The sequence below is a fragment of the Mchenga conophoros genome, linkage group LG3, assembly GCF_057382185.1.
Source record: "Mchenga conophoros isolate Kocher_MC1m ecotype Shallow Benthic linkage group LG3, M_conophoros_male_GT1.1, whole genome shotgun sequence".
Taxonomy (NCBI): domain Eukaryota; kingdom Metazoa; phylum Chordata; class Actinopteri; order Cichliformes; family Cichlidae; genus Mchenga; species Mchenga conophoros.
The window spans coordinates 70,915,838-70,943,050 of record NC_140528.1 but is presented as its reverse complement, the minus strand read 5'-3'; the positions used below and the strand labels follow the sequence as shown (position 1 = coordinate 70,943,050).

Below are 27,213 nucleotides of genomic sequence, written 5' to 3'. Positions count from 1 at the left end.
ATTTTTATATATTTAAAGGATGGTAGCTTTAACCACATGGGGATAAACATGTTTTAGCTGGATAAAAGTACCACAATTGTAAAAGTTTAAAGTTTTGGACTAATTCTATAAATATAAAAATATGTGTATGTATAAATATGAGTGAATCCATATAGGTGCAATTATATACAGTGGTAAACAAATTTATTATTAGGCCACCGCCCAATGTAAGGTGATTACCAAAATCCTTTTTATATTTCTTGATCCACCAGTATGCACGCGCTTACTCAAAATGACGTTTTAAGCCCAAATATAATTACTGTAATTTGTGAAATTTGAAGTTTTAGAAAAAAGCAGAAGAAATTAGTAAAGCGTATTAATATTTTTAAAATTAAAATGCCAAATCACAGCTATTTACCTTCATTCCTGACATTAGTTTTAGTGGTTGAATAATGAATTTCTGACTGATTGTGGGTATAAAAATGTGAATTCGATAGTTAATTTGAAAATAACGAATAAATTTCTTGAATAAAACATCTTTCTTGATTTTAATACAGACACAGAGACATAATTTAGATAAAGGAAACAGAAGGAATTAATTATCTCTCTGCATTTGGTCCATGGTGAGCGTGTAGTACTTTGCGCCCATAGTGTAATTGCTGTCTACGTAAGTGCATAAATGTATAATTTATAAAGCTGCAGTGCGTTATTCTGTTTTAATGCATTTAATTCAGTTGGATGGTTCTAGATTACGTTACTTGTTATTTTTTAATGTAACACAGCCCCCAGCACAAATGACAGCTCAGAGAAAATCACTACTAGGTGATGCTATCTTTAATAAAACTCCAAACATGTTTCTTCCATAAAATCCTCGAGAACGAGAGCTTTAGTGTAACTTCCTACAGCCGCACGCTCATTAGAGACCGTGCAGCGCTGTTTCATTAAATGTCTTTTCTTTGGAGAAAACTGCACAAAATGAGATTTTAATAAGAAGCCTCTATTCCCTGGGAAAAAAGTTACACCGTTAAGTGGGATTGCATGCTAGTGTCGGTGCAAATTAGCAGAAACATCGCCTCTTCCTTACGTGGTAGGCAGTAACATCTCTGTTAGCATGCTAATGGCTGTTTTGCATTTGCTGTGCTATTTCTTTGTGTTGGGTATGTACAGCTAAATGGATCTGGAATATGCAGTGTGTCTGCGTAATGGCCAATTACAACTCCTTTGTAAGTGTAAAAGTACACTCAAAGGAACAGTGAAATAGCAACAATAAAGGCCAGCGCTGAGGTTTTGTTAACAGCTCTGTAATGTCCCCTTCTCAATTAATTGTTGATGGTGACTTCTGCGGCGATATGAGGAAGAGTTGGTGCGGTAGCTGTTCTTACGTAACAGCGAAAGGGAATTGAAGGTTGTTTCAGTTTGTGAAGTAAAAAGGTGTCTCTGCAAATCATGTACTGACGTTATGCATTATGTAGGGAGATTTGTCAGATGTTGGGGTTTTTTTCATGCTCATATTCAAGTTTTTTAATTATTAAAGTGGATGTTATCTCAGGTAATCCCCCTTCTCTGCAAACAGAAGCTGATCGGCCTCTTTACGCAATAGTGAACAATCTGTGATGCACAAACAATCTTCTCTTGATTTATCAAAATAACCCCGTCATTGTCACGGTCCTGATTTTGCTGTGGGGATTTGACATTAACTGATTGTCTTGAGACTTGCACTTACAGTCCTCTGAGTATTTTCCCATCGATATATCTCTTTGAATAATTGGCAGCCTTTAGTTCTAGTTTAACCACATCTATTTTGCTGTAGCCGGCGAAGAGAAAATCCAGATCCATGGTGACAGAGTGAGAGTGGCTCTTGTTGTGCTGCTGAAAGTCAAAAGAGGCCTCTCTGTGTCTGATATGAAAGCGCGCATCAATAAGATTTATTCAAGCTTATTTGAGTCTCTGCTGAAATGCAGCAACACAGCACTATTTGTACTGCTTGTAAGAAATAAGTGCTGTTTTATTGATGCAGGGGGGTAGTTCACTTATGACTGACATATTTGGTGTATGTGTGTGCTGTACCTGTATGGATCTGTGCACCCAGTGTGTGTGTCTGCTTCAGGTTCTTCCTTTCATGAAATGCATAAAATATGAGTAATGCATACAACAGCATGTGCAAGACTGTGTTTGTGTGCGCGCACGCGTGTGTGTATCACGGGCATTCGTGGTGCTTCGACAGCGCTGTCTCACTGTTGTGCAGAATTGAGCCCATCTCCAGGGTGCAACTCAAATTGATTAAATTTGCCAGGTAAGTTGAGGGGTTGACTTGAGGCTCCAAGCAATTATTTGACTGTGGCTAAACCTGGTGTAAAGAACAGATTTTCTTGTTCTTTCAGGCTGCTGTTTTGTAATAAAGCAAAGTTCTGTTATCAAAAAAAAGAAAGAAAAAAGGAGTACACAGCCCTGGAGAATACCTAACCTATGTAATCCGATGCTCCCTGTAGCCCACAGAATATTCAACTGATATATCTTAACCTGATATATCGCATTAGACAAAGAGCCATATGCATTTGTCACTGCCATCTCTAATCACGTTATATTGCTGAGTGAAGCTGTCTGCTCATATCATGTTATAACCCCTTTCATTATCAGATGTATTTATGTCTGTATTTATGAAATAAGGTTTCCAGAGATTTTAATAAAATCTACATGTTAGAGACACTCTGTGAATATTAGTGCTGGGTATAGGGATGCATATATTGCTGTTAGTGGAGGATATTCTCAGAGCACCAGTGGAAAGTCTGCATGACTGAGTGATGAAGCGGGTTGGAGTGACTCACAGCTGCATGACTTCACCGCATCCCATCCGGTGAAAGGCCGCTGCCTCTTAAAGGTAGTTTCCTAACATTATTGGCCTTTGGCCCTTTTAAAATGACACATTTGTTACTTGTGACAGAAATAATTTTTCCTTTTCAGGTTGTTACAGCAGCTGTGTCACAGCCGGAGCAGGTGGTTACGACTCAGAATGAGAACCACTGAGTTTGAAGAGGGGAAAAAAACACATTAGCTTAATCACATCATAGAATATGAACACAAAGACAGGTGGAAATAGTCCCGACTCTTTGGCTTTTTTGGGGGATATAATTTAACGGAAACCTCTGCATTATTGTTGGTCATTTATAGGTACACTACCGTATTTTTCGGACCATGAGGCGCGTGGGATTATAAGGCGCACTGTCGACAAACAAGTCTGTTTTCATACATAAGGCGCACCGGATTATAAAGTGCATTACATGAAACAAAACAGTCAGATAAGTCAAACTTTACTCAGCTCATTCCTCTTGCTTCCTCCACTTCTGTACCATTCATTCATTAATGTTGAATTCTCTGGTAGCTGCTCTATAAACACTGGAACAACAGTATATGTTCTAATTTTTAGTATGTAACTTTGCACTGTCCACTTTCTGCTGTAACAAAACAAATTTCCCACGTGTGGGATTAATAAAGGTATCTTACATGAATGACTAACATCATATTGTGGCTGGATTATCTCAGTTGTTCTCCGCTACTGAAGTTTGGTCCCTTTACAGCAATTTTCCATGCGATTGCATTTGTCAAAAAAACATCAGGAACTTTAATCAAGTGGAAAAAAGTTAGCGTTCATTCTCCAGGTTCACTGTGTTATGCTTTGGTATGCTAACATAACTGTGTCGCTAGCGATCACTAGCACAGCATTATATACCATCTAGCCCAACTTCAGTAACCCTACAAACGTCACTATTGTGTAGTTTTCTGTCTTCATTCATGTTGGAAGTGATAGCAGAGCTGTACGTTTTATTTTTTTCCAGAAATCTCTTGGTCAGAACATGCTATATTATGTTTAGGTAACTAGCGAAACCAGCGAGCTAACTTCCTGCTAACTTCTAACTCCGTTAAATTGAATAAATTCTGTTTTCATGGATGCCTGGATGTTAAATTTAATTGTTACACCTGGTAAAGCAGCAACACTGATCATTTTATTAAAGATGAAAGAAGTTACAGTGTTCGTTTGGGACCTGACGCGGACGGAGTTTTGGACCCAGATTATGAGCCGGGAGGCCATAACACTCAGACAATCCATCAAGCGGTGCGGCTTTGTAGCTTAGCAAAGTCCCACTAAAACATTTTTTGACAGATTTTTGAGCGCCGTGTACCGCATAAAATTGGTTCAAGGTCAGTAAACACAGCCAGAATTCATAGATAAGGCTCACCAGATTATAAGGCGCACTGCCGATTTTTGAGAAAATGAAAGGATTTTAAGTGTGCCTTATAGTGCGGAAAATACGGTACTTAAAAGTGTATTTCCAGCTTGCAAGAGAATTTTAAAGCAACCTAAAATAAAATGACAGTCCTAGTTATGGACTTCAGAACCTTTTTGGTGGGTATCATTTTTTTCTCTGCAGGAAAACCCTGTTCGCCATCAGGAAACATAGCTTTTAAAATCATAGCATGGAATTAAGATATTTTGTCTTGTCGTCTAAATGCGCCTGCAAGTGTCCTAAGGCGTGCTCAGGGAGGACAGAAGCCTGAAGGGCAAAAGCTTGTTTGATCTTGATTTTCAGCATAAATACTGGCTGTGAAAGAGAGGCCTCTCAATCCTTCTGACTTTTGGGGTTTAAGGAGGTGGTGTCAGGAAAGTCAAAATAGTGACATCGAGTTTTGCCCCTTTAATGTTGGCTCTTCCTATCATTGTGAAGCAGAACTCCTGCTCATTATGTGTTATTATAATAGTAATCATGGTCAGTATTAGACACCACATGTACTGTATATGCTTGGAACCATTAGTGCCAAGTTACACCTGCAGGATAACACTGCAGTCTGCCTAAAAACATGGCATCTGGAAAGGTTTTAAGTTAATTCTGATGTGGTGAATTGTAGTGGTGGGGTCATGTTAATAATCCATTAAAATTTGGCTTATATCCACCAAAGTCTCCAAGGTCAACCTAATGATTTATTGGTTGAAAACTGACAAAATCCATATATAACTGAGCAACTATGTTCTTTATAGTGTGCTGTGCATTGTCAAAATATAGAAAGTATATTATATATATATTGATAGATATATATTGATAGATATAGATAGATATAGAGATATAGATATAGCTATAGCTATAGAGATAGATAGATAGATAGATAGATAGATATAGAAAGTGTATAAAAATGTAAGATATCATATCACATATGACCTCTGACCTCTCCTTTAAGATCAATAGATTGAGCTGAAGGTCACAGATCAGTGATAATAATGCTATATAGAGATCTTTTAAACCACATCTCTTATTCTCTGTATTGACAACAAGTAGACATATAGGGGATGATATATGGGGATTCTAAATATCACTTTACAGTTTGCATCCATACATCACGTAACATTTGACCTCTGACCTTAGTTTTACATTTTACATCTTCCTTTTTATATTCAAGTTGACCCCAAAATGTGTTTATGTCTTTAAAGAAAGAGAAAGAGAATGAGCTGCTTAGTTAGTTACAACTATATTGGAGTATAATATTATATAATAAGTTTCAATTATTCATGTGCCGTTACTTACAAATCAATGCCTATTATCCATTACCTACTCTCAGATAATGTCTGTGTAATCAAAGTACACATCGGTCATGCTACATTGATTTTTACTGCACTATAAACTTAGTAAAGTACGTTTAAAAAGAACAAAGAAAACAAAATGAATATATACAAAACACAATACTGTTCCCTTAAAAGTAAAAAGCACTGTATATGTGTAGGTGATTGAGACTTTCCAGTTAAAATGTGTTGAGTGCTTAGTTAGAGTAGAAAAGCTCTCACCTGTTAAATCCAGCCGGCACCGTCATGAACACAAGAAGGTGAAACAGTCACCAGGAGAAAGACGCTACTGTTGTCAATGATTCACTCATAGCAGCTCTACTTTATTACAAACCACATATATAAACCTACAAATGCCAATATGGCAACACATAGCATGACACTCATCTACTTCCTGCACATATTTGTATAGTCTCTTATCCTATAAACTATGGATTATTATCTAGAAACATAGCTACATTTTTGGTATTTTTAAATGATTAAAACTATTAACAATACATCCAAAGCACATTTAGGTTATTCCGTACTGGATAGGAATGCTTCATATGATTTTATTTGGGCTGGGAGACGATCAGGCTTCTCTGTCCTCTATTTCAATCCCCGTGAGTTGCTGTATCAGTCTGTTCGGCTGTTATCTGCAGATGACAGTGGTGTCTCCTTCTACGGAAAATCTACTGCAAGCCCTTTCATCTTACAAGCACGAACTTCATATTTTTCTTAAATGCAGAAAAATCTTCCAATTTGTAGTCACTTTTTTCCCCCCCGGAGACATCTAACAGCCTATTGAACAGAGCTACCGAGCTATGCGCCACACATATGCCCTGTCTTTCAAGCGTTGCGATTGCAGGAGGTGGCATCTGCGTGTGCACTGTGTGGCAGGAACAGCTGGTCAGACCCAGACTAAGGGGTGGCCATTAGCTCTCAGCGCACTGACCTCACAGGAGCACCTGGAAGAGACGGCCAGCAGGCAGAAAGGCTAACGTTTAATTGCACTGAAAATGCTAAAATGTCCCCGGTGGGGGAAATAGTTGCCCCGGTGAGATGAGAGGAGAAAAGGGGGTGTGTTGCAGTCTTGACAAGGGAAAAATGAGAGAGGACTGGAAAAAGCACTGATGTAATGACAGGTGTCAGGACAAAAGGCACAGTTAGCAATAGAGGCAGAGAGCTATATTGACTGGCAGATGACACACTAAAGTGATCAGCCGTTTGATGGAGTGCCAAACTCCGGGAATAACACGTTTTCAGTCAGAACAATCCCGACACAGCCTAAAAACAAGCTGTCCTAACCCCTGCAGATTCTCTTGCTTGCAGCGCAGGTCCTCATGTAACTTATTCAAGACTCTACCAACCTGGCAATATTCATGTTGGCAGATATGTTAAATAAGTAATGATCCTACCGCTGCTGAGCATATTGACTTTTTTTCCTCTAGAAGCTTTTTCTTATGTCCTCAGGTCTGCGTGTTTTTTTTCTCCCTCTTTGTGATTTTAAGTAATAATTGATGCTTTTCTCCTCATAAATACTTTGCCGTGACTAAATCAATATCAATTACTTAAAGGTTTTCCTTTGATAGGACAGCGCAGGGCATTTCCAGGAAATATTCTCGCTAACATCTCGTAGATTAGAAAGCAAACAACCATCGTTTCACAATCATTGCAATAACTGCTCACGTTGTGTGTTATTCCTTTACAGTTCAGCTCTTTGGTTAAATATTGATAGATTACGCCGCTGAGATGGCTTTATGTAGATGTAAAGTAAGATAAAACAATAATAAGCCATCGCTGGAGCTTTCTTGTGACTCATGTTACAGAAAGGAGTAGAAAAAAGCAAACGACGAACTCATCATTCGAACTCTGTCGGTGCGCATGACCCTTATAAAACTGGCATTTACGAGCCTCTCCCAACAGTGTGCTGAAATATTGCTTTTATATTGTGCAAACTACAGTGAGATCTGTAGGGTCAACGTTCTTGTAAAAAATTCTGTGAAATAAGGCCAGGAAACAGATTTAAGACTCACTTTAACCTCTTGAGTGAGTCAGTGGAACGGTCAAACATGAATCCTTAAATGTGCAGCAGGCTGGAATATAACGTTTTAACAGACATCTCACTGTCAAACCTAAAGACTGGATATTAAATCTGAAGCATTCTTTGTAACGGCCAGCAGGAGGCGACAACTCTGGTTGCTACCATTATTAGCATGTCGCGTCCCTCTGTTTCTCAGACTCACATTCGTCATGTCCACTTTCAAAATACCAAAATATTCAGTGTTTATTTTTGATTTTCTTAGGTTAGATAACATTAAGTTCTTGTAATATTATTTAGTTAGGGTTTAGTTGAGTTTTAGTCTAGGTTATGTTTCACTTATGTCTCCGTGTTTGTGTCTTTTCCTGTCTTCTGTGTTAGCCTGCCGTGTCCTCATTGTTTAACGTTTAGTTATGTCCCTGTGTTCTGTGTAGTTATTGTCTGCGTATTTCATGTTGTCAAGCTTGTGTTGTCATGTTTACATCTGTCCATGTTTCATGTTTTATTTTGAAAGTTTTGTGTTCCCATGTTCAGTGTGTTTAGTTTTGCTTCCCCTGTGGTGTCAGGTTCAGCTGTGTCAGCTGTGTTTCCCAGATGTTTCTTTTCCCCTCATTACCCTTCTGTGTATTTAAGTCCTCTGTCTTCGTCTGTTCAGGGTCGGGTCATCTGTTTGTCTTGCATCACGTCTCTCCAGGTTTCAGGTTGTTTGTCATGTGTTTTTTTTTTCACACGCCATAGTTCCACTTCCACCTTTTAGATTCATCTTCATGGTCATTCTTTCTTGTCACAGTTTTCATAGTTAATCTTAGTTTGTTCCCAGTTTAGCTTTTAGTTTTATTTTATGTTCATGTATCTTTAGCCAAATAAATGGCTCGCCTTTGGTTATACTGAGTTTACTCTCCCATGTCTGTTGGATCAGCTCCGCAAACATACTGGCTGCGCAGCCGTGACACAGTGGGAGGTTTTGCAGTGTCTACAGTAAGCAATGAGCGATAGCGCTGTCCACTCTCTGTTTTAAGTACTGGCCAATCAGACGAGCATAGACCACACCTCTTAATCTTTAAATTCAAGTATTTTCAGTCCCATTGCTACAGGCATATAAAATTAAGCTAGCTAGCTCACTGGATTGAAGTATAATACTGTAATGGGATGCCACTCACTGACTGGTCATAAAATATCTTCCGACTAGATATTCCGCAATCAAATGTGACGGGTATTATTGGAGAGTGGAAGCATTTAGGAACCACAGCAACTCATCCAGCAATGTAATGTCAGACCAGATAAAGTTACAGAGCAGGGTTAGTACCTCAGTAACTGCAGGCATCCAAACCTCATCTGGCATTAACATCAGCACAAAAGTTGTGTGCTGGGAGCGTCAATACAATTTAATTGAATTAGACTCAGTGGCTGAGCAGCTCTTGTACATGCAAACAGTACTTTTGGTTGTGCAGTGTATGCTCTGTGTTGTTTGTTGTTTCCTATACTGTACATTACACTTTTGATCTGGTTGGAAGTGGCAAAAATGCATAACTGGCCAAAGCAGGGGCTAGGTTTTCCAGTCCTGGAAGTGGGAAGGGAGCAGAAAAGTTTTTTGTTCAAAGGAATTAAACACATGTTACCTAGCTCATTTTTAATCAAGACTACATTAAGGAATCATTAGTATCAGTTCTGTTCTGAAAGGCAGTGATTGCATCAATACTGCCTATATGGTGCAGATGCGATCATTTGGCACGCTGAATACAGTAATGTACAGTTGTTCACATTCTTTACCGTGTTTTACAGTATCAATATAAATCAGTCTGCTCTTGTTGCATCAGTGAAAATCATTATATCCACCTTCAAAACTTTTCTTCTCCTTTTTAACAGCAGTGAACTTTTTAAACTACATAAATGTGTAATCAAACTGTTATTAGTACTATAAGTATTAATGAATACAACAGCTGAAAAGACCAGGAAGATTTTCTGAAACCTCTCATGTTCATATTTGTTCAAACTCTGCTGAGAACAAGTACCGAGAGGTCTGTTTTCGTAGCCACGTTTGAATTTTAACCTCGTGTACAATATTTATCATGTTTGCTTCTCGGGCGCTTCAATTCTGTGATTTTTGCACAGATCAAATAACTTGTCTCTCCTCTTTCCCCCAGTCCCATGAAAGAGCATGAATCCAGTATGCACAGAGGAGTTTGAGATTTAGAGTTGTTTTCGTAGTCTTGCCATGACTTTCCCTGTCTTCTCCCCTCACCTCCTCTGTACCGTAGATGCTTTTTGTCAGACTCTTGTCGACACCCTGGAGAGCACACCTGGTCTGCGCTACATTTGGAGCACCTTCAAGCCATTATTGCAGGGGAAAGTCCTCTACACACCTGATACACCTGCTGCTCGTCTCCTGGTGAAAGAAGTAGGTCTAGAGGGAAAAAGAAAGGTTTCTATATGTATGCTGACTTTTTGTGAACTTGAAAAGAATATATTGCTCTGGTCAGTTTAAGTTTGCAATGAAAGGTTCAAGCCACTATATCTATATTTATATATTCTTTTCTAAATTAAGAGTTAGCATGCAAATATATGTAAATCTTGCATACATAGGACCAGACTAATTACTGGTAGAAGGTGCCTGCAATCTGTCTATGAAAACAAAAAAGGAGGATGTCACGCATTAGTGCAGAGCTGGAAAATAAAACATTTAATCAGAGGGCTTGTTCATGCAATGCAATAAATATATATTGTTTTCAAAGACATGACATTTGTGCATGAGATTTGCATCGTTTTGATAGCTGCGTAACCAAAACAAACAACAGACATGCTGTGAGAATTTTGCATTGAAAATACATAACGAGCATGAGGAAAACCTGCCGACTTCACAGCGAGCGGCCCGGTGTTGGCGCAGGAGGCCCTCTTCACTCCAGACATAGTCGGGGTGTTTACAAGTGAATGTTCAGTGGTAAATAACCCCATTTACATTCAACACCGCGGGGGGGATGGCAGTGTTACAGTGTGATGAGTTCCCAGGGAGATTAGCTGAAAGTGCAGTTGTGGAGTGCTTTCATGTTTGTATTGGCGCAGCGAGTATGTTTTCGGTGAGAAGGTGAGACAAATGTGTAAAATTATAGATTATTGTTTTCTGTGTTTCAGGCAAATAGGACCTTTAACGCCTTGGCTATGTTAAGGGAGCTGGCTGACTCTTGGGATGAACTCGGACCGCGTGTTTGGGATTTTCTGCAAAATAGCTCACAAGTCAATACAATACGGGTGAGACTCTCGATGGTTGTTTATTTTATGTAATGTTGCACACATTACCATGATTGGTTTGTACAGTATGTTAAACATGGTCAAAGTTTCTGAACTTTACATTGCTGGCTTTTTTGTTTTTTACTACTCTTGGATTTGTGACATCATAGAGCAGGGATGTCTCACTCATGTACACTGTGGGACGCATAGCATAGCATCTTTATTTATAACGCACTTTACATCCAACAATGTTGGCCAAAGTGCTACAAATATAAAGCAAAGAGAAAACAGTTCAAATTACATATAGAATATCTTAAAATTCAAAATAATATAATTAATAAGAAACTAATTAAGAGACATCAACAAGTCCTGCTGTTCTGAAAGCCAAGGTAAATAAATGTGTTTTAAGACGTGATTTAAAAACAGATAAGGAAGGTGCCTGTCTAACATGTGAAAGCAACTCATTCCACAATCTTGGTGCTGCCGCAGCAAACGCCCGATCCCCTCTGAGCTCACGATTTGTCCTGGGCACGCTCAGGAGGAGCTGGTCTGCCGACCTGAGGGACCGGGAAGGTATGTATGGATGAAGAAGCTCAGAGAGGTACAGAGGGGCAGCATTGGACAAACATTTAAAAACAAATAAAAGCAGCTTAAAATGGATCCTAAAACGCACGGACAGCCAATGAAGTGCATATAAAAATGGGGCGATATGCTCGCATCTACGAGTGCCGGTTAAAAGACTGCAGTGGAAAAACAGAAGATCGACTCACCCCAAATAAAGAGAATTACAGTAATCCAGCCGAAGGGTTACAAAGGCATGGATTACTGTTTCAAATTGCTGTCGCACAAGAAACTGCTTAATACAGCCTACTTTGATCTTAAGTGGAGTGGATCATCTCCCCAACATAGCTCCACATAAAAAGTCACCAGCAAACTTGGTGATGAGATTTACTGAAAATAAAAAATTCTGAAAAATACAAAAAAATGCAAAACGACCTCCTTCACTTTCTTTTTGCAGTAGAGCTAAATGAAGAAAACAGTAAACATACATTAGTGTCTTTTATAATTACTGCGGTGTGTTTTTTTCTCTTTGAACGATGAGCCTTACATCTGCTGCAGGTGAGAATGTACATGCTGTGTACATCATTTATTCACACCTTCTGTTAAATGTGGAGAGTGAGAGAGGAAAGTAATTATGGATAAGTGCAGGATAATTTTCATCCTAGCAGAAAGGATTATCTATAGAAGTAAAGGACACGGACTTCTCTCTCTTCCACCCTCTCCTCTCCTCCCTCTATTTTGCCTCTCGCCGTATTTCCTTGACACTGACATTACTCCAGTGTCACTCCAAATGAGCTTATAGGCAGCTGGAGGGAAGCAGACATTGGGAGCTCCATATAGCTAGGGTATTCATTACCCTAGCCCTAACCTTTACACAAATGGACCAGCAATCCTCCTTTGTCTTCATTTTCTCCCCACCCAGCCCTCTCCCTTTCTCTCCCTCTGTCCACCTCTCGTTCCGAAGCCGGTGGCTTCCGAGGTTTGTCATCTTCAGAGGTCATTCAAGGTCACGGACAAGCTTTAGTTTGATGGACCAATTGCCGTCGCCACCACAACTACATCTGAGTTGGGTGATTTAGGGTGTTAAGATGAATAAAAGGAAATACCGAGCACAAGACAGCTTAGACATAAGAGTATTTGGGAATACTTTTTGCCTTTACATAGTTATAATCTGCAGGATTACAGTTCTGGTTGCTTCAGTGACACCTGTAGGTACTGGTTGAATAAGTGCTGTTTGATAGTGCATGTAAACATCAGCCCCTTTAACAGAGGCACAACAGAAAATCTTAAAGCCCATTCCTCTGAGCGAGGGCCACTTACTGTCACATTATGGATGTTACTCTTCCCGTACTCAATTATCCGCTTACAAATGTATTACAAGAGCATGCAGAGAACACAACGGCCACAAAGGGCAACTTTGACCTTCAGATGAAGGTCTTAGCTAACCTGGGTACTCATGTAAGATAAGATAAGATAAACCTTTATTAGTCCCACAGGTGGGAAATTTTCTTGGTCACGGCAGAAAGTGGACAGTGCAAAGTTGAGAGCAGCAAAAATTAAGAAAAAACAATAAAATATTCAGTAAAAGGACTAGATGTTATAATCCCTGACAAGGCATTGCTTTAAATGGAGAAAATCTTGAGGGATAATAATAATGGATTGCATTTATGTAGCGCTTTTCGAGACCCTCAAAGCGCTTTGCAATACCACTATTCATTCACTCTCACATTCACACACTGGTGGAGGCAAACTGCAGTTGTAGCCACAGCTGACAGAAGCGAGGCTGCCATATCGTGCCATCAGCCCCTCTGGCCAACACCAGTAGGTGGTAGGTGAATTGTCTTGCCCAAGGACACAACGACCAAGACAGACAGAGCTGGGGATCGAAACGGCAACCTTCCAGTTACAAGATGAACTTCCCAACCCCCCTGAACCACAGTCGCCCAAAACCTAACCATGGCTGTTGGGATGGCTGTTATGAGGAAAGGCAGCCCAGAAACTTTACCAGCGGCACACATCGTTGTGTGCTTTAACTTTCAGTCTTTTACTTGAGCTAATCTGCCATTTTTTTCCTTGGTTAGGTTTGGGAATTGGATTCTGATCTAGATTATCATATTAAAATTTGGGACACATCGTCAGTAGTGGACCTTGGATTCATCGGGTGTTTCGGCCATTATCACTAGACACCCTCATCCAAGGAGGCCCTGCCAGGGTTGATCAGGCCCCGGAGTGTGTCACTGGTTTATGTTAAATTGTTATAAAATAAAATAAAATTTAACATGATATATTGAAAACTGTGGACGCTAGCCTGCTAACAAACAAACAGACAGACAAACAAACATACAGAATCTGGATTAAGTTCTCTCCATGGACCCGATATTTCACCTTATCTTTACAGTTCAATTCTTCACTTCATCACATGACCAACAAGGTTAAAGGGCGCATCTCTGTGGTTTAAAATGCCACTGAACATTAAGCACCGGACTACGCGTTTAAGCGCATGCAGCAGTAGGCGGATGAAGAGATGAACTACTGAACCGGATAAAAAGTTACGGTCAATTTGCCAGCATAACTCTCTCTTACTGCACTTTCAGAACGGCTCCGATTTTTTTTATTTCCTCAAAAGACAATTTTGATGGATCGTGTCCTTAACGTAGCCACCACGATGATAGATGTACTGATTATTTTAAAAGGTCACACGCAGTGCAGAGATTACTTAATTTGACACTTTGTCCTTAGGTTAAGCAGAATATGATCAAAAGTGTTGACACTGAAATGCCACTGAGCACAGTGGGCAGAATATATCTGAATCTTTAACTCTGAATATCACACTGTAGAGGCCACTTTGTTCAATTGACGCGCAGCGCCCTTTGCTGACCAAAAGTCAGGCTCCGCATCGTCCACTTTGAAATGGTCACCACATTTAGCCGCAGCACGAGGGTCACATTTTAAAAAAGCTATATTAAATGGGTGATTTCATTGTGGGTTTGAAGTGAATTTTCCCCGTTCTTCTTATCAGTGTTTTAATTTTACTTTGATGTAAAACTGTCATTACAGGAACGGTGTCAGTTTAATACTTGGGTGTTAATATCAGAGCAACTGGAAAGCGAAGGAACGCTGTGTGAGAGAGGGAGGGGAATGACTGTGGTGCTGTAACTTGAGGGCAAACACATGTAAACCAATAGATGGGAGTCAAATAGCCTTATTCTCAAAGGGTTATTGCATAAGAAGCTTAGAAATGGTTGTTTCTCTAAACAAAACAAAATACATATTCATGTAACGTGCTGTATGTAAGTGGGCCATTACTGCTGCAGCAAGGTTCAGTTTTCCTCCGCTTCTCAGCGTATTATCTTTATGAATTGGGTGCGTGATTATGGAAATTGCGTCTTGATCTATGACCCGAGATGAATGTAAGTCACACACATGTTCCTTACCATGTTAGTGAAAGGGAATTGAAGGGGAGGACCTGCGCCTTTATCTCTTTCATGGTGCGTACCTTGTTTGTGCATTTCCAGGACGGAGATTTGATTTGCATTTGTTCTCTCTGTGGGTCCTAATACATCTGTACCATGCAAATGCATTTTTTTGTGCACGTACACACCCTGTGCTGTAAATGAGCTTCATGGCCATAGAGGAGAATAGCTGATGTGCATCTTAGAGCCGCAAGTACAACACTGCCATCTATCTTAATGCTGTTAATTAATTCTGCAGAAAAATGAATGTCAGCTCCAGCAAAGAGTAAAGCTGCCCCTCCCCCATCCTTTTTATCATCCCTTCTTTTTTTCTTTATTTCTCTTTTTTTTTAAGGCTTTTGATTCTCATAAATATTCATTTGCATTCATACCACATTAATTTGAAGCCTCTAACAGGTGGCCATTGTAACCAACTCATTTAAATGTTAGTTATTCCCTCAATAACGCGGATGAGAAACCCTAAATCCTATATAAATAAACCTGTCTTCTTGCTTTCAAAATCAGGCTCTGCTGGTGAATCCTGTGTTTGCTGGAACCCTCAAGGCGCCTCTCAATGGCACAGGGTGGACACCTGAGCTGCTGGCCAACTTCCTGTACAACGGGCCTCCAGAAGATCGTCCACCCGGCATGCCACGCAGCGACTGGCGGAACGTCTACAACTCCACCTCGGAAATGCTGAAGCTTCTCTCCACTTTCTTGCGTGTATGTAATTTATCTGCTTGTGCTTTGTTGTAAATGCAAAACACCTCATAAATCCGGCTTCCACAGGGTTTCGCGACCTCTCCAGTGAAGTGAAAGATTTTCTAAGAGTGGGCTGTTCTTTGACATTTAAGTTTTTTTAAACATAATTCTCGCCCTTCCACCTCTATTCTTTCTTTGCCTTTCCTTTAGTTATTTTTGTTTATCTGATATTACCCGTGTGATTTCTTTGGCTGGAGTTGCTTTATAACCTTTGAAGTAGTCAAGCAAAATTGCTTTTTAGTAAAATCAGTGAGAGCTTTCTTTTTGGGTGGGTGGGGGGGTTGAAGAAAACAGCTCTTTTCTTGTGTATCCTTGCGCTGCTATTGTTCAAGCCAAAATCAAGACATCAGTTTTTTTGTTTTCTTCAAATCTTGCTCTCAAACTCAACTTTTGAGTCATTAGAAAACAGGCCTCTAGTGTTCATTAAACTTGAAGAACCTTGACTTAAAGAACTGTCAAATGCACAGCAAGGTCTACCACAGCATCCCTTCCCTGGTAATCATATAGCAATATTGCTATGGGCTAGTGAACCATCCAGAGTTAACATTCATCCTGTATATTGATTGTGCCACAGTTCAAAGCAAAATTGTTCTTTCTCCAAATTGCACGATCAAATATATGCACAAAGCCCAACCTCGCCCCACTCCTGCCCTCCCATATACACACACACGCACAATATCAATCCGAGCACAGGTAAAATGACAGCTTAGGTCCCTCAGGATTTGCCGTACACGGACAATAAAATTCCACTGTAATGCAATCTATTTTCTGCCCTAATGGAAATTGCATTGCTCAGAATGGATAAGGAGCACTTATCAGACAGCCTTTACTGCAGCGATCGCTTGTCTGGATGCGTACATGTTTAGGGAAATGACATATTTTTTAGGATTGGCATTGCAAAGACGCTAAAAGGTCATTAAGACAATGTAGTCGTGCATTTAGTTCCATACATGGTGGATGCTTTATGTACACAACAAGGGAACTGAACAGAAAATACTAATGGCTAACATTATTTAAACCTGATTTTCTTACTTTTCAGTCACTGGTCAACAAAACCAACTACAATCCTTTATTAGTGCAAATCGATAGCTTTAGCATACATGGGCAGGAGGAGGCTAACAAGTTTCCAATGTGCAGACACAGGACATTAGAGGAAAAATGTGTGTTCGCCAAATGAGTCATTTGTATCCTTGAAATGATTTCTTGGTGTGAGCCAATTACTTTCTAAAGATTAAAACCCAACAATTTGTGCTCATTTTCAAATTGGCATGGCTCCTCTCTCTGTGTTGCCACCACCAGCATTAACACTAAAGACTCAGGCTGCATCTTTCTTAATTTTTTTTTAAATAGAGGCAAATTAGAGCCTCAAATTGCATGTCATTTCTTTCATAAACCTGTTTAATCCAACAGTGCCGAGATTTATAAAACATTAAGACGGGAGAAACAAACCTATAAATAGCATAAAAGGTCATTATGAAAATGCGCTGCCATGTCTTCGTAACTCTGGGGACAGAACTTAATCGCTGGCTTTAGATGAAACTCCTCTGGTGCTTACTGGGAATGTTGTGCCGCACTAATCTTATTTAAACATTAAGGGCACTTGAGGATGACACGACTGTATGAGCTGTTATAACTTTTGAAGCCTCATTAACATGGGCAGATAAAGTTGATTTGTAGCAGCACAAATAGCTGATTAAACATAGATTGGAAAGGCTCCAAAGGACGTTTGTAAATGCAGAAGAATCAGGTTCACCGAGTACATCTGTATGAAAAACATTGTGCCTACAAATAGGTTTGAATAAAGACGCTGTTAAAAAAATAAATTGTTTGCTCAAATGATGTGTTGGGTAGCATGAGGCCGCTGTTACTAGGATTAGCTACAGCTTGTACAGCTTGTCCCTATATTTCATTTAGCACTTGTCCAAACTTTGGGCCCGTGGAGCTCTTCACTGCTCTAATATCCTCCAGTATGTGCTGAACAAATGGTGTTGTTTGTGATATTTCTTTCCTACCATAGTGGGATATACAATACAGATTCCTGAGGGGAGAGATGATAAAACTATTGCAGCATTGAGATGTGTGGACAGCTGTCAGGTGTGACTGCCTCCCAGGATGGCTAGCTCATTATTGTCTCGTGAAACAGGGGGACAAGGCTACCAAGCAAGGGAACGCTAGCAAGGGTGGATCTCATTTGCTTGTCTCTACTGAAACTCAAAACATTTCCCACCCCCTGGCATCTCCAGATAATTTGGAACTGCACTCTGTGTTGTTTAGTCACTAGCTGAATCATACTTTCTTTTCTAAATATCCATCTGCCTTTCTCCCAGTGAGCTCCTGCCTGCCTTTTGTGGCTGCTGAAAGACTGCAAAAACAGAATGGTTTACTGTAAATATAATAGGATGTGAGAAAAGTAAGACATTTGTGTGGGTCTGTGTTTGCTGACAGTGTTTGGATCTGGACAAGTTTGAGGCGGCCTCCACTGAAGGCCAACTGGTGAATAGAGCGCTGGATCTTTTGACAAACGGTACGTTCTGGGCCGGGATTGTCTTTGAAAACCTCCAGCTGAACTCCAGCCTCCCACCTCCTTATGTCAAGTACAAAATCCGCATGGATGTTGATGAAGTAGAAAGTACCAGGACAGTAAGGAGAAGGTATGTAACACTGTTATAAAAACTCGTTCTTTTTGCTGAATACCAAATGACTTTAACCTAATTTTATATTTTTTGTGCCATTTCTTCTGTCCCACATTTGATTGATGTCTCTGTTTGGTTCTTTGACAATACTAGACTAAAGAACTTGATGCCATATGTGTATATGTATATTAGGGGTGCAACGATACACAAAATTCATGGTTCGGTTCGATACTTTGGTGTCACGGTTCGATATTATTTCGATACAAAAAAATGTTCATGCTTTTTTAATTTGTCATTTATTAAAATTATAAATATATATTTTAACTCAAAAGTACAGTTTTTAAATTTAATGTTGCTGAAACAACAAAATAATAAAAAAAATAAATCTATCTGATTGAGAAATCACTCATCTTTGGAAAAGAGAGTTTATTACAGAGAAATGGCTCTTTCCAAAATAAAAGCTGTACTATCCGCTTCTTCTGGGCTATATTCTCAGCAGCATATTAAACATATCAGGTCCCCGTAAGGAGAATCGTGTGCTAACGTCTGTCTAAATGACTCGGGTAAAGTTTGTAGCATGCGTGCTTGTTGTTTTTGTCTGCTTCCACTTGTCTTTGCACTAGGATGATGTCGGAGTAAACGTGCAGTCATATTCGTTGTGTTCCCACTAGTGCTGTCAGTGTTAATCTCGTTAAAATGACATTAACGACATAACGCGCAAATCTCCGTTAACAAGTTACCACGGCTCGCCCCGTGAGTGGGGCTGGACGGCGTCAATGCGTTAACAAGCTAACTGTGCTAACGCACTAGTTCCCACCAATTGAGCATTGTGTGGCACATCCGACACACTTTTACTTTTGTCCATGACGCACTTACCATCAGGGTCACGCTTCACATGAAAACCAAGATAGTTCCAAACGCCAGATCTGAATGAGGGTGGGGGAGGTTCAGTTTCGGTTAGTGTTGAGGCAGTAGCCATGTTGCAACAAGCTTAGCTTCTGTCTTGCTAGCTTGCGCTGCACTCAGTGGATCTGCGCTCGACAGTGCAGCCTAGGCGGAGTAGTCGAACGCAGATTCACTGAGCGCTCAACACAGACAGCATCGTCAGAAGAAAAGTTGATAAAATAAATAAAATTTTTTGTATTGTTCGATACATATGCGTACCGAACCGAAAGCACTGTATCGAACGGTTCAATATCGATACGAGTATTGTTGCACCCCTAATATATATATGTATATATTAGGGGTGCAACGATACACAAAATTCACGGTTCGGTTCGGTTCAATACTTTGGTGTCACGGTTCGATATTTTTTCGATACAAAAAAATGTTCATGCATTTTTAATTTGTCATTTATTAAATTATAAATATATATTTTAACTCAAAAATACAGTTTTTAAATTTAACCCTAACCCTTGTGCGTGTTTTTTATTTTGACAGCGAATGCGCACCTGCGGACCACTTATGTGCAGCCCTGGTTATTTAGCTCGTCATATTGCAGCCACAGAAATTCTTTTGTCCATGAAACCATAAAGCTGCACTTTCTTTTTGCCTTATAGTCTGATTTGTCATAACTTCTCCGTTTTGTGGTAAGCTTTTCTTTGGCTGTCACTTCTTCACCCTGACCTGGCTTATTTGGCTCAGCAGAACTGAAATATATATCCTGCTGCTTTTACACACGCACTCACATAAGCTCAGCGATTCTCTGCGCGATCAACCTCTCACATGTTTAAGCTGCGGGAGATTTCACTTGTCATGTTTGCATAGTAAGCTAACGATTAATAAGACGATGTCAGAGGAATTGGTGCACAAATTATCATCACTCACAGATCAGTACTGTCGCTCTCTATACACAGTTCGCACATTGCAAAGTGAAAGCAAAAAAACAAGCGCAAATTCAAACACGACTTCAATATGTCACATATTGACAGTGGCTCACCGATGCCAATGACATAATTACCCAGCTACATTTCCGAAAGAATGCAAAAGCATTGACATATATTTTTATGCCCGACGGGCAGGGAAGAGATAGATTTTGGTAGCCCGACTGAAAAAATCGCTAGCCCCAGGACGTCAGGCTAGCGATATTGCAAGCCCTGTATCTGATTGAGGAATCACTCATCTTTGGAAAAGAGAGTTTATTACAGAGAAATGTCTCTTTCCAAAATAAAAGCTATACTATCCGCTTCTTCTGGGCTATATTCTCAGCAGCATAAGGAGAATCATGTGCTAACAGCTGTCTAAATGACTCGGCTAAAGTTAGTAGCATGCTTGTTGTTTTTGTCTTTGCACTAGGATGATGTCGGCGTAAATGTGCAGTCATATTCGTTGTGTTCCCACTAGTGCTTTCAGGTTAATCTCGTTGAAATGACCTTAACGCCACAACACGGCAAATCTCCGTTAACGAGCTACCGCCGATCGCTCCGTGCATGGGGCTAGACGGCCAACACGTTAACGAGCTAACTGCGCTAACACACTAGTTCCCACCCATGTAATTGAGCATTGCATGGCACATCCAACATACTGTTTTACTTTAGTCCATGACTCGCTTACCTTCAGGGTCATACGTCACATGAAAACCAAAATAATTCCAAACGCCAGATCTGAATGAGAGTGGGGGAGGTGCCCTGCGCTCTTCCTTCTGACTATGCTGTCTGTGTTGAGCGCTCAGTGGATCTGCGCTCGACAGTGCAGCCTAGGCGTAGTAGTCGAACCCAGATTCACTGAGCGCTCAACACAGACAGCATAGTCAGAAGGAAAGTTGATAAAATAAATTACAAATGTTGTATTGTTCGATACATATGCGTACCGAACCGAAAGCACTGTATCGAACGGTTCAATATCGATACGAATATCGTTGCACCCCTAGTATATATATATATATGGGTAAATATTACGCTATAAAGCCAGAAGTTCAACAAAGCCAGGCTTTCTTTGCACTGGCTGGCTCAACAGAACTTTAAATCCCAGTAGGAGATAACAGTTGTCATGAGAGCAATTATCAAGCCAAGCTCACACAATAAGTGGCGTTTTACATGTAAAACTTTTTTTCTGTGCAAAATGATCCCTATGAGGGTCACCTACTTCAATCGCAGACGTCATCAGATGATGATGATAAAATGGGGATAAAAATCTATAAACAACATGAAAAATGGAACAGTAAAATGCAACACTGTTGCAAATAAGATGAGATATTAATGCTCCAGAAAGTCATTAATCTCAGGATGTAGCGCACAGAGCAATAAAATAAACAGTTTAATTGTAGTTAATGCTGAGTGCTGCTCTTCTTGCTGCTGTTTATTTCTAATGCGATGGCTGCAGAGTTGAGCTCTGAAACTTTAAACTTCATACATTTAATCATTAGATGTTACTGTCCTATAGCCTAATAAAGGACATATAGAAATAGTTTGGTCAGCAGATCAAGGAAAAACAAATTTTATTGCCTGAGTTGCTACTCGGTGAGTTTTCTGAGCTTTAGTAGCTGCAATTCCAGTAGATTAAAACAGACTATCTTTAGCAGCTTGATACTCTCCATACTGCATCTATACATCAGTGCACAGTTTGCACTGCTGTAACTTCACAGCTGGGTTTCATTTATAATGTAAGGTAAAGCTTGAGAATTAGCACATATAAAACAAAAACTAAGCTGTCAATGAAAGAAGAAACAGATTTTTAACCAAAACTCTGAACATAACCTGCTCACTCCTACCCAGGTTATATGTTTAGCACAGGCTACCATAGTAATTTAGTGCAACAAGAGCCACTTTTAATGACACAGAAAACTGACTTTAAGCTTCACCAAGTGTCACCATTAATGATCCCTTTTAAAGAACCTGCCTTTATTTTCTCCCCATTTCAAATCTGAATGCTAATCAAGCTTTCATTTAAAGCTATAAGGCTGTGATAGGCAGTCTCCAGCAGACGTTATGACCCATCGTAGCACAGATGTAAATGACCAAATTAATTATCATCCAGTTCTATTTAGTGTTTTAGTACATTACAATGAGCATACACAATACCGGGGCTCCGAACCATGTAAATGGAACCAGACCATAATTAGTGTTATTAATTATACCTTGTTTTCTCTGAAATTACAAAGCTTATGTAAAAGTGGCTGGTATATCTTCTCCTTAGACTCATGAGCAGAAAGCTGAAAATATTTGTCAGGTGTAAGTCTAGATATATAAAAAACAGTGGATCCTTGTCCTGTCAAGCAATCAGGTCTTTATAAATAAAGTTCCTGTTGCTCTATATAACCTCTAAAATAACTTATAATCTCGGGTAGTATTTCTGACCATTCTGGTTGTAGTTTACTTGCCCTTTGCTAAGACACATCATGGTCTGTCTTCTTTTAATAAGGTCATGGTCTCCCGGAGCCAGAGACAACCCCTATAACGACCTGCGCTATATATGGGGAGGCTTCGCCTACCTGCAGGATATGATTGACCATGGCATTATACGGGCGCACACCTCAAAAACCCAACCACTGGGAGTTTTTGCCCAGCAAATGCCGTATCCTTGCTATGTGGATGACGCGTGAGTACAAAAGCATTGTTTTTTCTTTTCTGTCAGCCTTGTAAATAGAGGAAGAGGGAAGAGAAATACAGCAACACAATGACTTTCCACTCTGTGCCACCACACAGTTCTCCTCAGTCTCTAAGCCTAGACCTATCAGATTCCCCCTTGGAAAGCTGTTTAGTTCTATTTGTGTAACTTGCCATTTATTTATTTTATGTGTTTCCCTTCTGCTGTCACAGATCACAGACGTAGGCTCTAAGACGGGGAGCACCCTTAATTGTGTCATTGTTAAAAGTAAATAGTGAAACTCTGAAATCTAAGAGTAAATGTAGTCATGAATTGATTTTCTGCAAGAGGGAGGAAACGAGTGAAACTTAGCGAGTGGAAAAGAGAGAGGCCAAACTATTGATTTTAGTCAAACCACAGGAAATTCCTGAATAGTTGGTGGATGCTGAATTATTTAAGCAACCACTTTGAATGCCTTCCTTTTTTGTACTTCCTTTTCAACAAAGTGAGCGTAGAGCAGCGCACGTGCAACACAGCTCCATTGCATGCAAGGATTGATAGCAGCCTTCCCTCTGTGTTCTTGATGTATTTATTGATATCGCTGGCTTCTATCGTGTTTGATCATTCACCCGGGGACACAAACGACGTGGTATCACACTCAATCTTCTACGCCCATAATTTCCTCCGAGTCCAGGAAAAAAAAATCTCCTATTCGCAAAACATTATAATCCCCATTAATAAAGGAAAAACCCAGCAATGCCACCAAGAGAAAAGATAATTACCAGTGAGATTTAAGACCAACAACACAATACCCACACTTTCAGTACACGCAAAGTTATTCTCGACCCATGGGCAAATGCATTTCCAGAAATTAGGAATCTAATTTTAAAGTATTATGTGGTTTGGGTAGCACAAGATTTTCAGTAAATCAACCTTCTGGGGGTTACAGGGAACATGAAAATGATGACTTCATATGTGGGCTGCAAAACTCTACAAGCCTGCTGTTGAACAGTTTTGAAGAATATTGCCCTGCGTGATGTATTTGTCTCGGAGAAATGAGAAACAAAACAAAACAGAGACATTTTGCTGATAGGTGATTTAGTGTAAACTACTAAACCCAGTGGAAACGTTCATTTAAAAGGTGTATTGTCATTTAAAGTTATCCATACTAAAGCATCACATTAGTAAGCATTAAGGTTCATGGTTAACGTGAGCTTTAGAAATGCATCTGTGTAGTGTAGTGGTAAGACTCCACACCTTTGAATCACAAGTTCGATTCCCACCCTGTATCCAGTAAGGGTCCTGGCCAGATCCGCATGCTAAAACCAAGCCCTGGAATGGTGCGTCTTTGTCTGGAGCTCTACATGTTGTCATAATTGTTCTGCAACGCATAGCATGAAAAAAATACATTATGTTGCAGAATTTAAAAACTAGTATGTGCCTGTACAAGGCTTTTGTTAATAGGGGGTCATTTTGGCCACAGGAGCTTAGTTACACTTTATGTACGTTAAAATCCCACGATGACAGTGCGTTTCATTTATAGCCAAACTTGAGCCTGACTTTACTTCAGTTGCTTTTCCACTTTAAACATCTTAAAAGTAGCATTATTTAATGAGGTTATCTTGCTAAACAAAGTGTTTGCTTTTGTAATAATAATCCAAAATACTGTGAAATAATCTTCTTTCAGTGGACAGAATTTCCCATGGACCTCCATACAGCCCTAACACGATTAGCATAGAGTATGTTTGTTATCACTGGAACTATGGCAAGCCCAGGCAAAAGAAGGAACCAAAAGACATCCCATACACTGTTCAACCCCCAGAATACAGCTTTGTTAGCACTAACCCTCCTAAACCGGTGCAGTGACCATTGTTGATTAATCGCTCAACACCACCCTCAAACAAGAGGACAGCTACACACTGGATTTCACGTCATGAACTCGCATCATGAACAATAACAGTGAGGATCCAGCAGAACTGCAGAAATTTATAACACTGTAAATAAAACATTAGCGTCAGCACCTACAATCAGTCCTTGCACTATTGGCCCCTCCCCTTAGACTCCAACAGTACTTTTTTGCCCTTTGGAGCAGCTTATACCCTAAAGCTGTTCAAACTTTATAATTATCAAGCCGTGTAATGTGTTTCAGAGCTCCCATTGGCACAAACATAAAGTGGGTGGGACTAAAGGACACAATGAGCATGTTCGGATGCAGTTAATGGCTTCCATCTTTGATATACAGCATTCTTTTATGATACAGAACCCGACTTTTCACTGAAAACGACTCCGAGAACCACCAAGAATACAAAACCTGCAGATGGAAAATGACTCTACTTGTTTTTATCACTATAGTAACAACAGCTAGCAGATTTTATTTTTTAAGATTGCTGTTAATCCACGAAATCAGAGCCACAATTTCCCTCTGGTCAGCTTTTTGCTGTGATCTTAAATTAGACAGTCATGGTGCAGCTTATTGGTACACATTGGCCTCTTTGCTTCAGCGGACATCTTCCTTAAAAACAAAGGATTAATAATTACAGATGATAAAAAGGAGCCGTAAACCACAGCAGTACCCCCTCATTCACTCCACCATTTACTCTTTCCTCTGCAGAGACATTTGGGCATTTCTATGAATTATTAACACTCGAAAACTGCTTTTTCTGTTATAAATAATAGAGAGTGAAATCACACAAAGGCAGATGCGCTTAGACACGGAGAGGCATGATGGGGAGGAACTTTGCTGGTAATTGTTTTCATCGTGAACTGTGTGTTACCAGGCAGAAAGAAGGAAAGGACACTGCGCATTTAGATGGCTATTAGTTCTTATTTCTGATTTGTCCTGTTCAGAAAGTAGTGCTCTCCACCTAGAAGGCATATGATGTGTTGTATAAATGCATGGCATAAAAAATACAGTTTTAAAGTATAATATGTTTTAGTATTTAGGTTTTTTTTTTCTTCACATTGGTGGTGATTTAGTTTGAGTATATGATATTAATACAACAGGAAATGTTATGACAACAGCCCAGGAAGCCGTTGCCAATGACATCATTAGTTTCTGTCAGACCGTATCGTCATTTTTTTATTATCTTTGTAGGTCTGCTTTTAATCTCACGTAAACAATATTTCTACTCCGCTGATAAACTTCAGCTAAGAAGCCAGTATTATCTGCGCTGACCCCCAACCCTCATCATCAGACCTGCCTCGCAAATAATTTCCTTTTCGTGTCCCTCATTTCCTCCTAGCTTTTGGCAGCGGCGCGCGCTCAACGAGCTACGAGCAATCTGGACTCCTTCAGCCACAGCTGACCCTGTTGGCATTTTGAAATTGAGATAACTAAACTGCATTAGCTCCCACTGTCTTCATATTCACACTGTGTACAGGACTGCAATGACAGTGCAGGATAAAGCCTGACCCCTGCGGGCTCTGATAGCACATAAACAGACCGTTTATCAGCGGCCTCTGAGCCATTGCAGGCTCTTGAATCAGAGGCATGCCTTGTTTGGATCCTAAGGCTGTGCTCCCCATCAATAGGTCTTTCACATTCACATGGGTTTGATGTTAGATAATAGTGGCCGGCACTGAACGTGCCAAATATGCAAGGATGTGTTGGGGAATACGCTTTTGTCCATCTTCAGTGGCTAATTAACCCGACGTGTGCACCGCTACTACTGAGAGGGCCTGAAAAAGCCGAGCATAATTAGAACATCTGACGCTTGTAACAAGCAAAAATCTGCAATTGATATTTTGTTTCATGTTTATAGTGTTTCTGTGCTGTGCAGCGACAAGCTGTATTAATGATATCAGAAAATATTCCCAGCATGACTCCCTGTACACTGAAAGAGCCTTTTGTCACCGCGGCTGAAAAGAAGCTTTTAATGCTGGATAGTGTAATTCCAGCTTCCCAAAAATCATTTCTCCCTGTTTACAGGGGATGGGGAACAGAAGGTGCATGTATTGATTTGGTGTCTAATACAAAATACAAAAAAATACATCTGACAGCAGGATACTGGGGAATTTTTTGTTGCAAAAACTCTGTGCAGTGTGCAGAAATTGACATACTGGTTAAAACTATACTCCAGTTCCAGATGACAGTTTTTCTTAATGGTTTAGATATACGGTTGGCCCAGCATCACACTCAAGCCCAGAGAAGGATGCTGCTTCAGCTGATCAATCTACTGTTCACTGAAGCCTCATTAGAAATGGTCTGAGTGGAAAAATTGCTGTGAAAAAGCAATTCTTAAGTAATGGAAACTGCCAAAATTATACAGCAAGTCTTATAGAGCAGTGGCCCCCACCCACCGGGCCACGGACCGGTACCGGTCTGTGAGTCGTTTGGTACTGGGCCGCGAGAGTTGAGGTTCGGGTGTGAAATTTATGGTTTTCAGGGTTTTTATTGTTTTTTGTCGTTATTTTGTTATTGTTTTTATCGTTTCCCTGGGTCTTTTCCCT

The 27,213-nt window shown here is 40.0% G+C and overlaps 1 protein-coding gene across 3 annotated transcripts in view; it reads left to right on the top strand.

The window, feature by feature from the left end:
- The window catches only part of LOC146580350 (phospholipid-transporting ATPase ABCA1), a 189,483-nt gene that overhangs the window by 29,472 nt on the left and 132,798 nt on the right, over positions 1 to 27,213 (top strand). For 2 of the 3 annotated variants that reach the window (XM_085267020.1, XM_085267019.1), the window contains exons 10-14: positions 9,866 to 10,005; positions 10,737 to 10,853; positions 15,371 to 15,568; positions 18,053 to 18,258; positions 22,600 to 22,776. In XM_085267020.1, coding sequence (XP_085123146.1) covers positions 9,866 to 10,005; positions 10,737 to 10,853; positions 15,371 to 15,568; positions 18,053 to 18,258; positions 22,600 to 22,776 — 838 coding nt within the window. The remainder of the gene's footprint in view (positions 1 to 9,865; positions 10,006 to 10,736; positions 10,854 to 15,370; positions 15,569 to 18,052; positions 18,259 to 22,599; positions 22,777 to 27,213) is intronic. The other variant, XM_085267021.1, reaches the window with a different exon arrangement.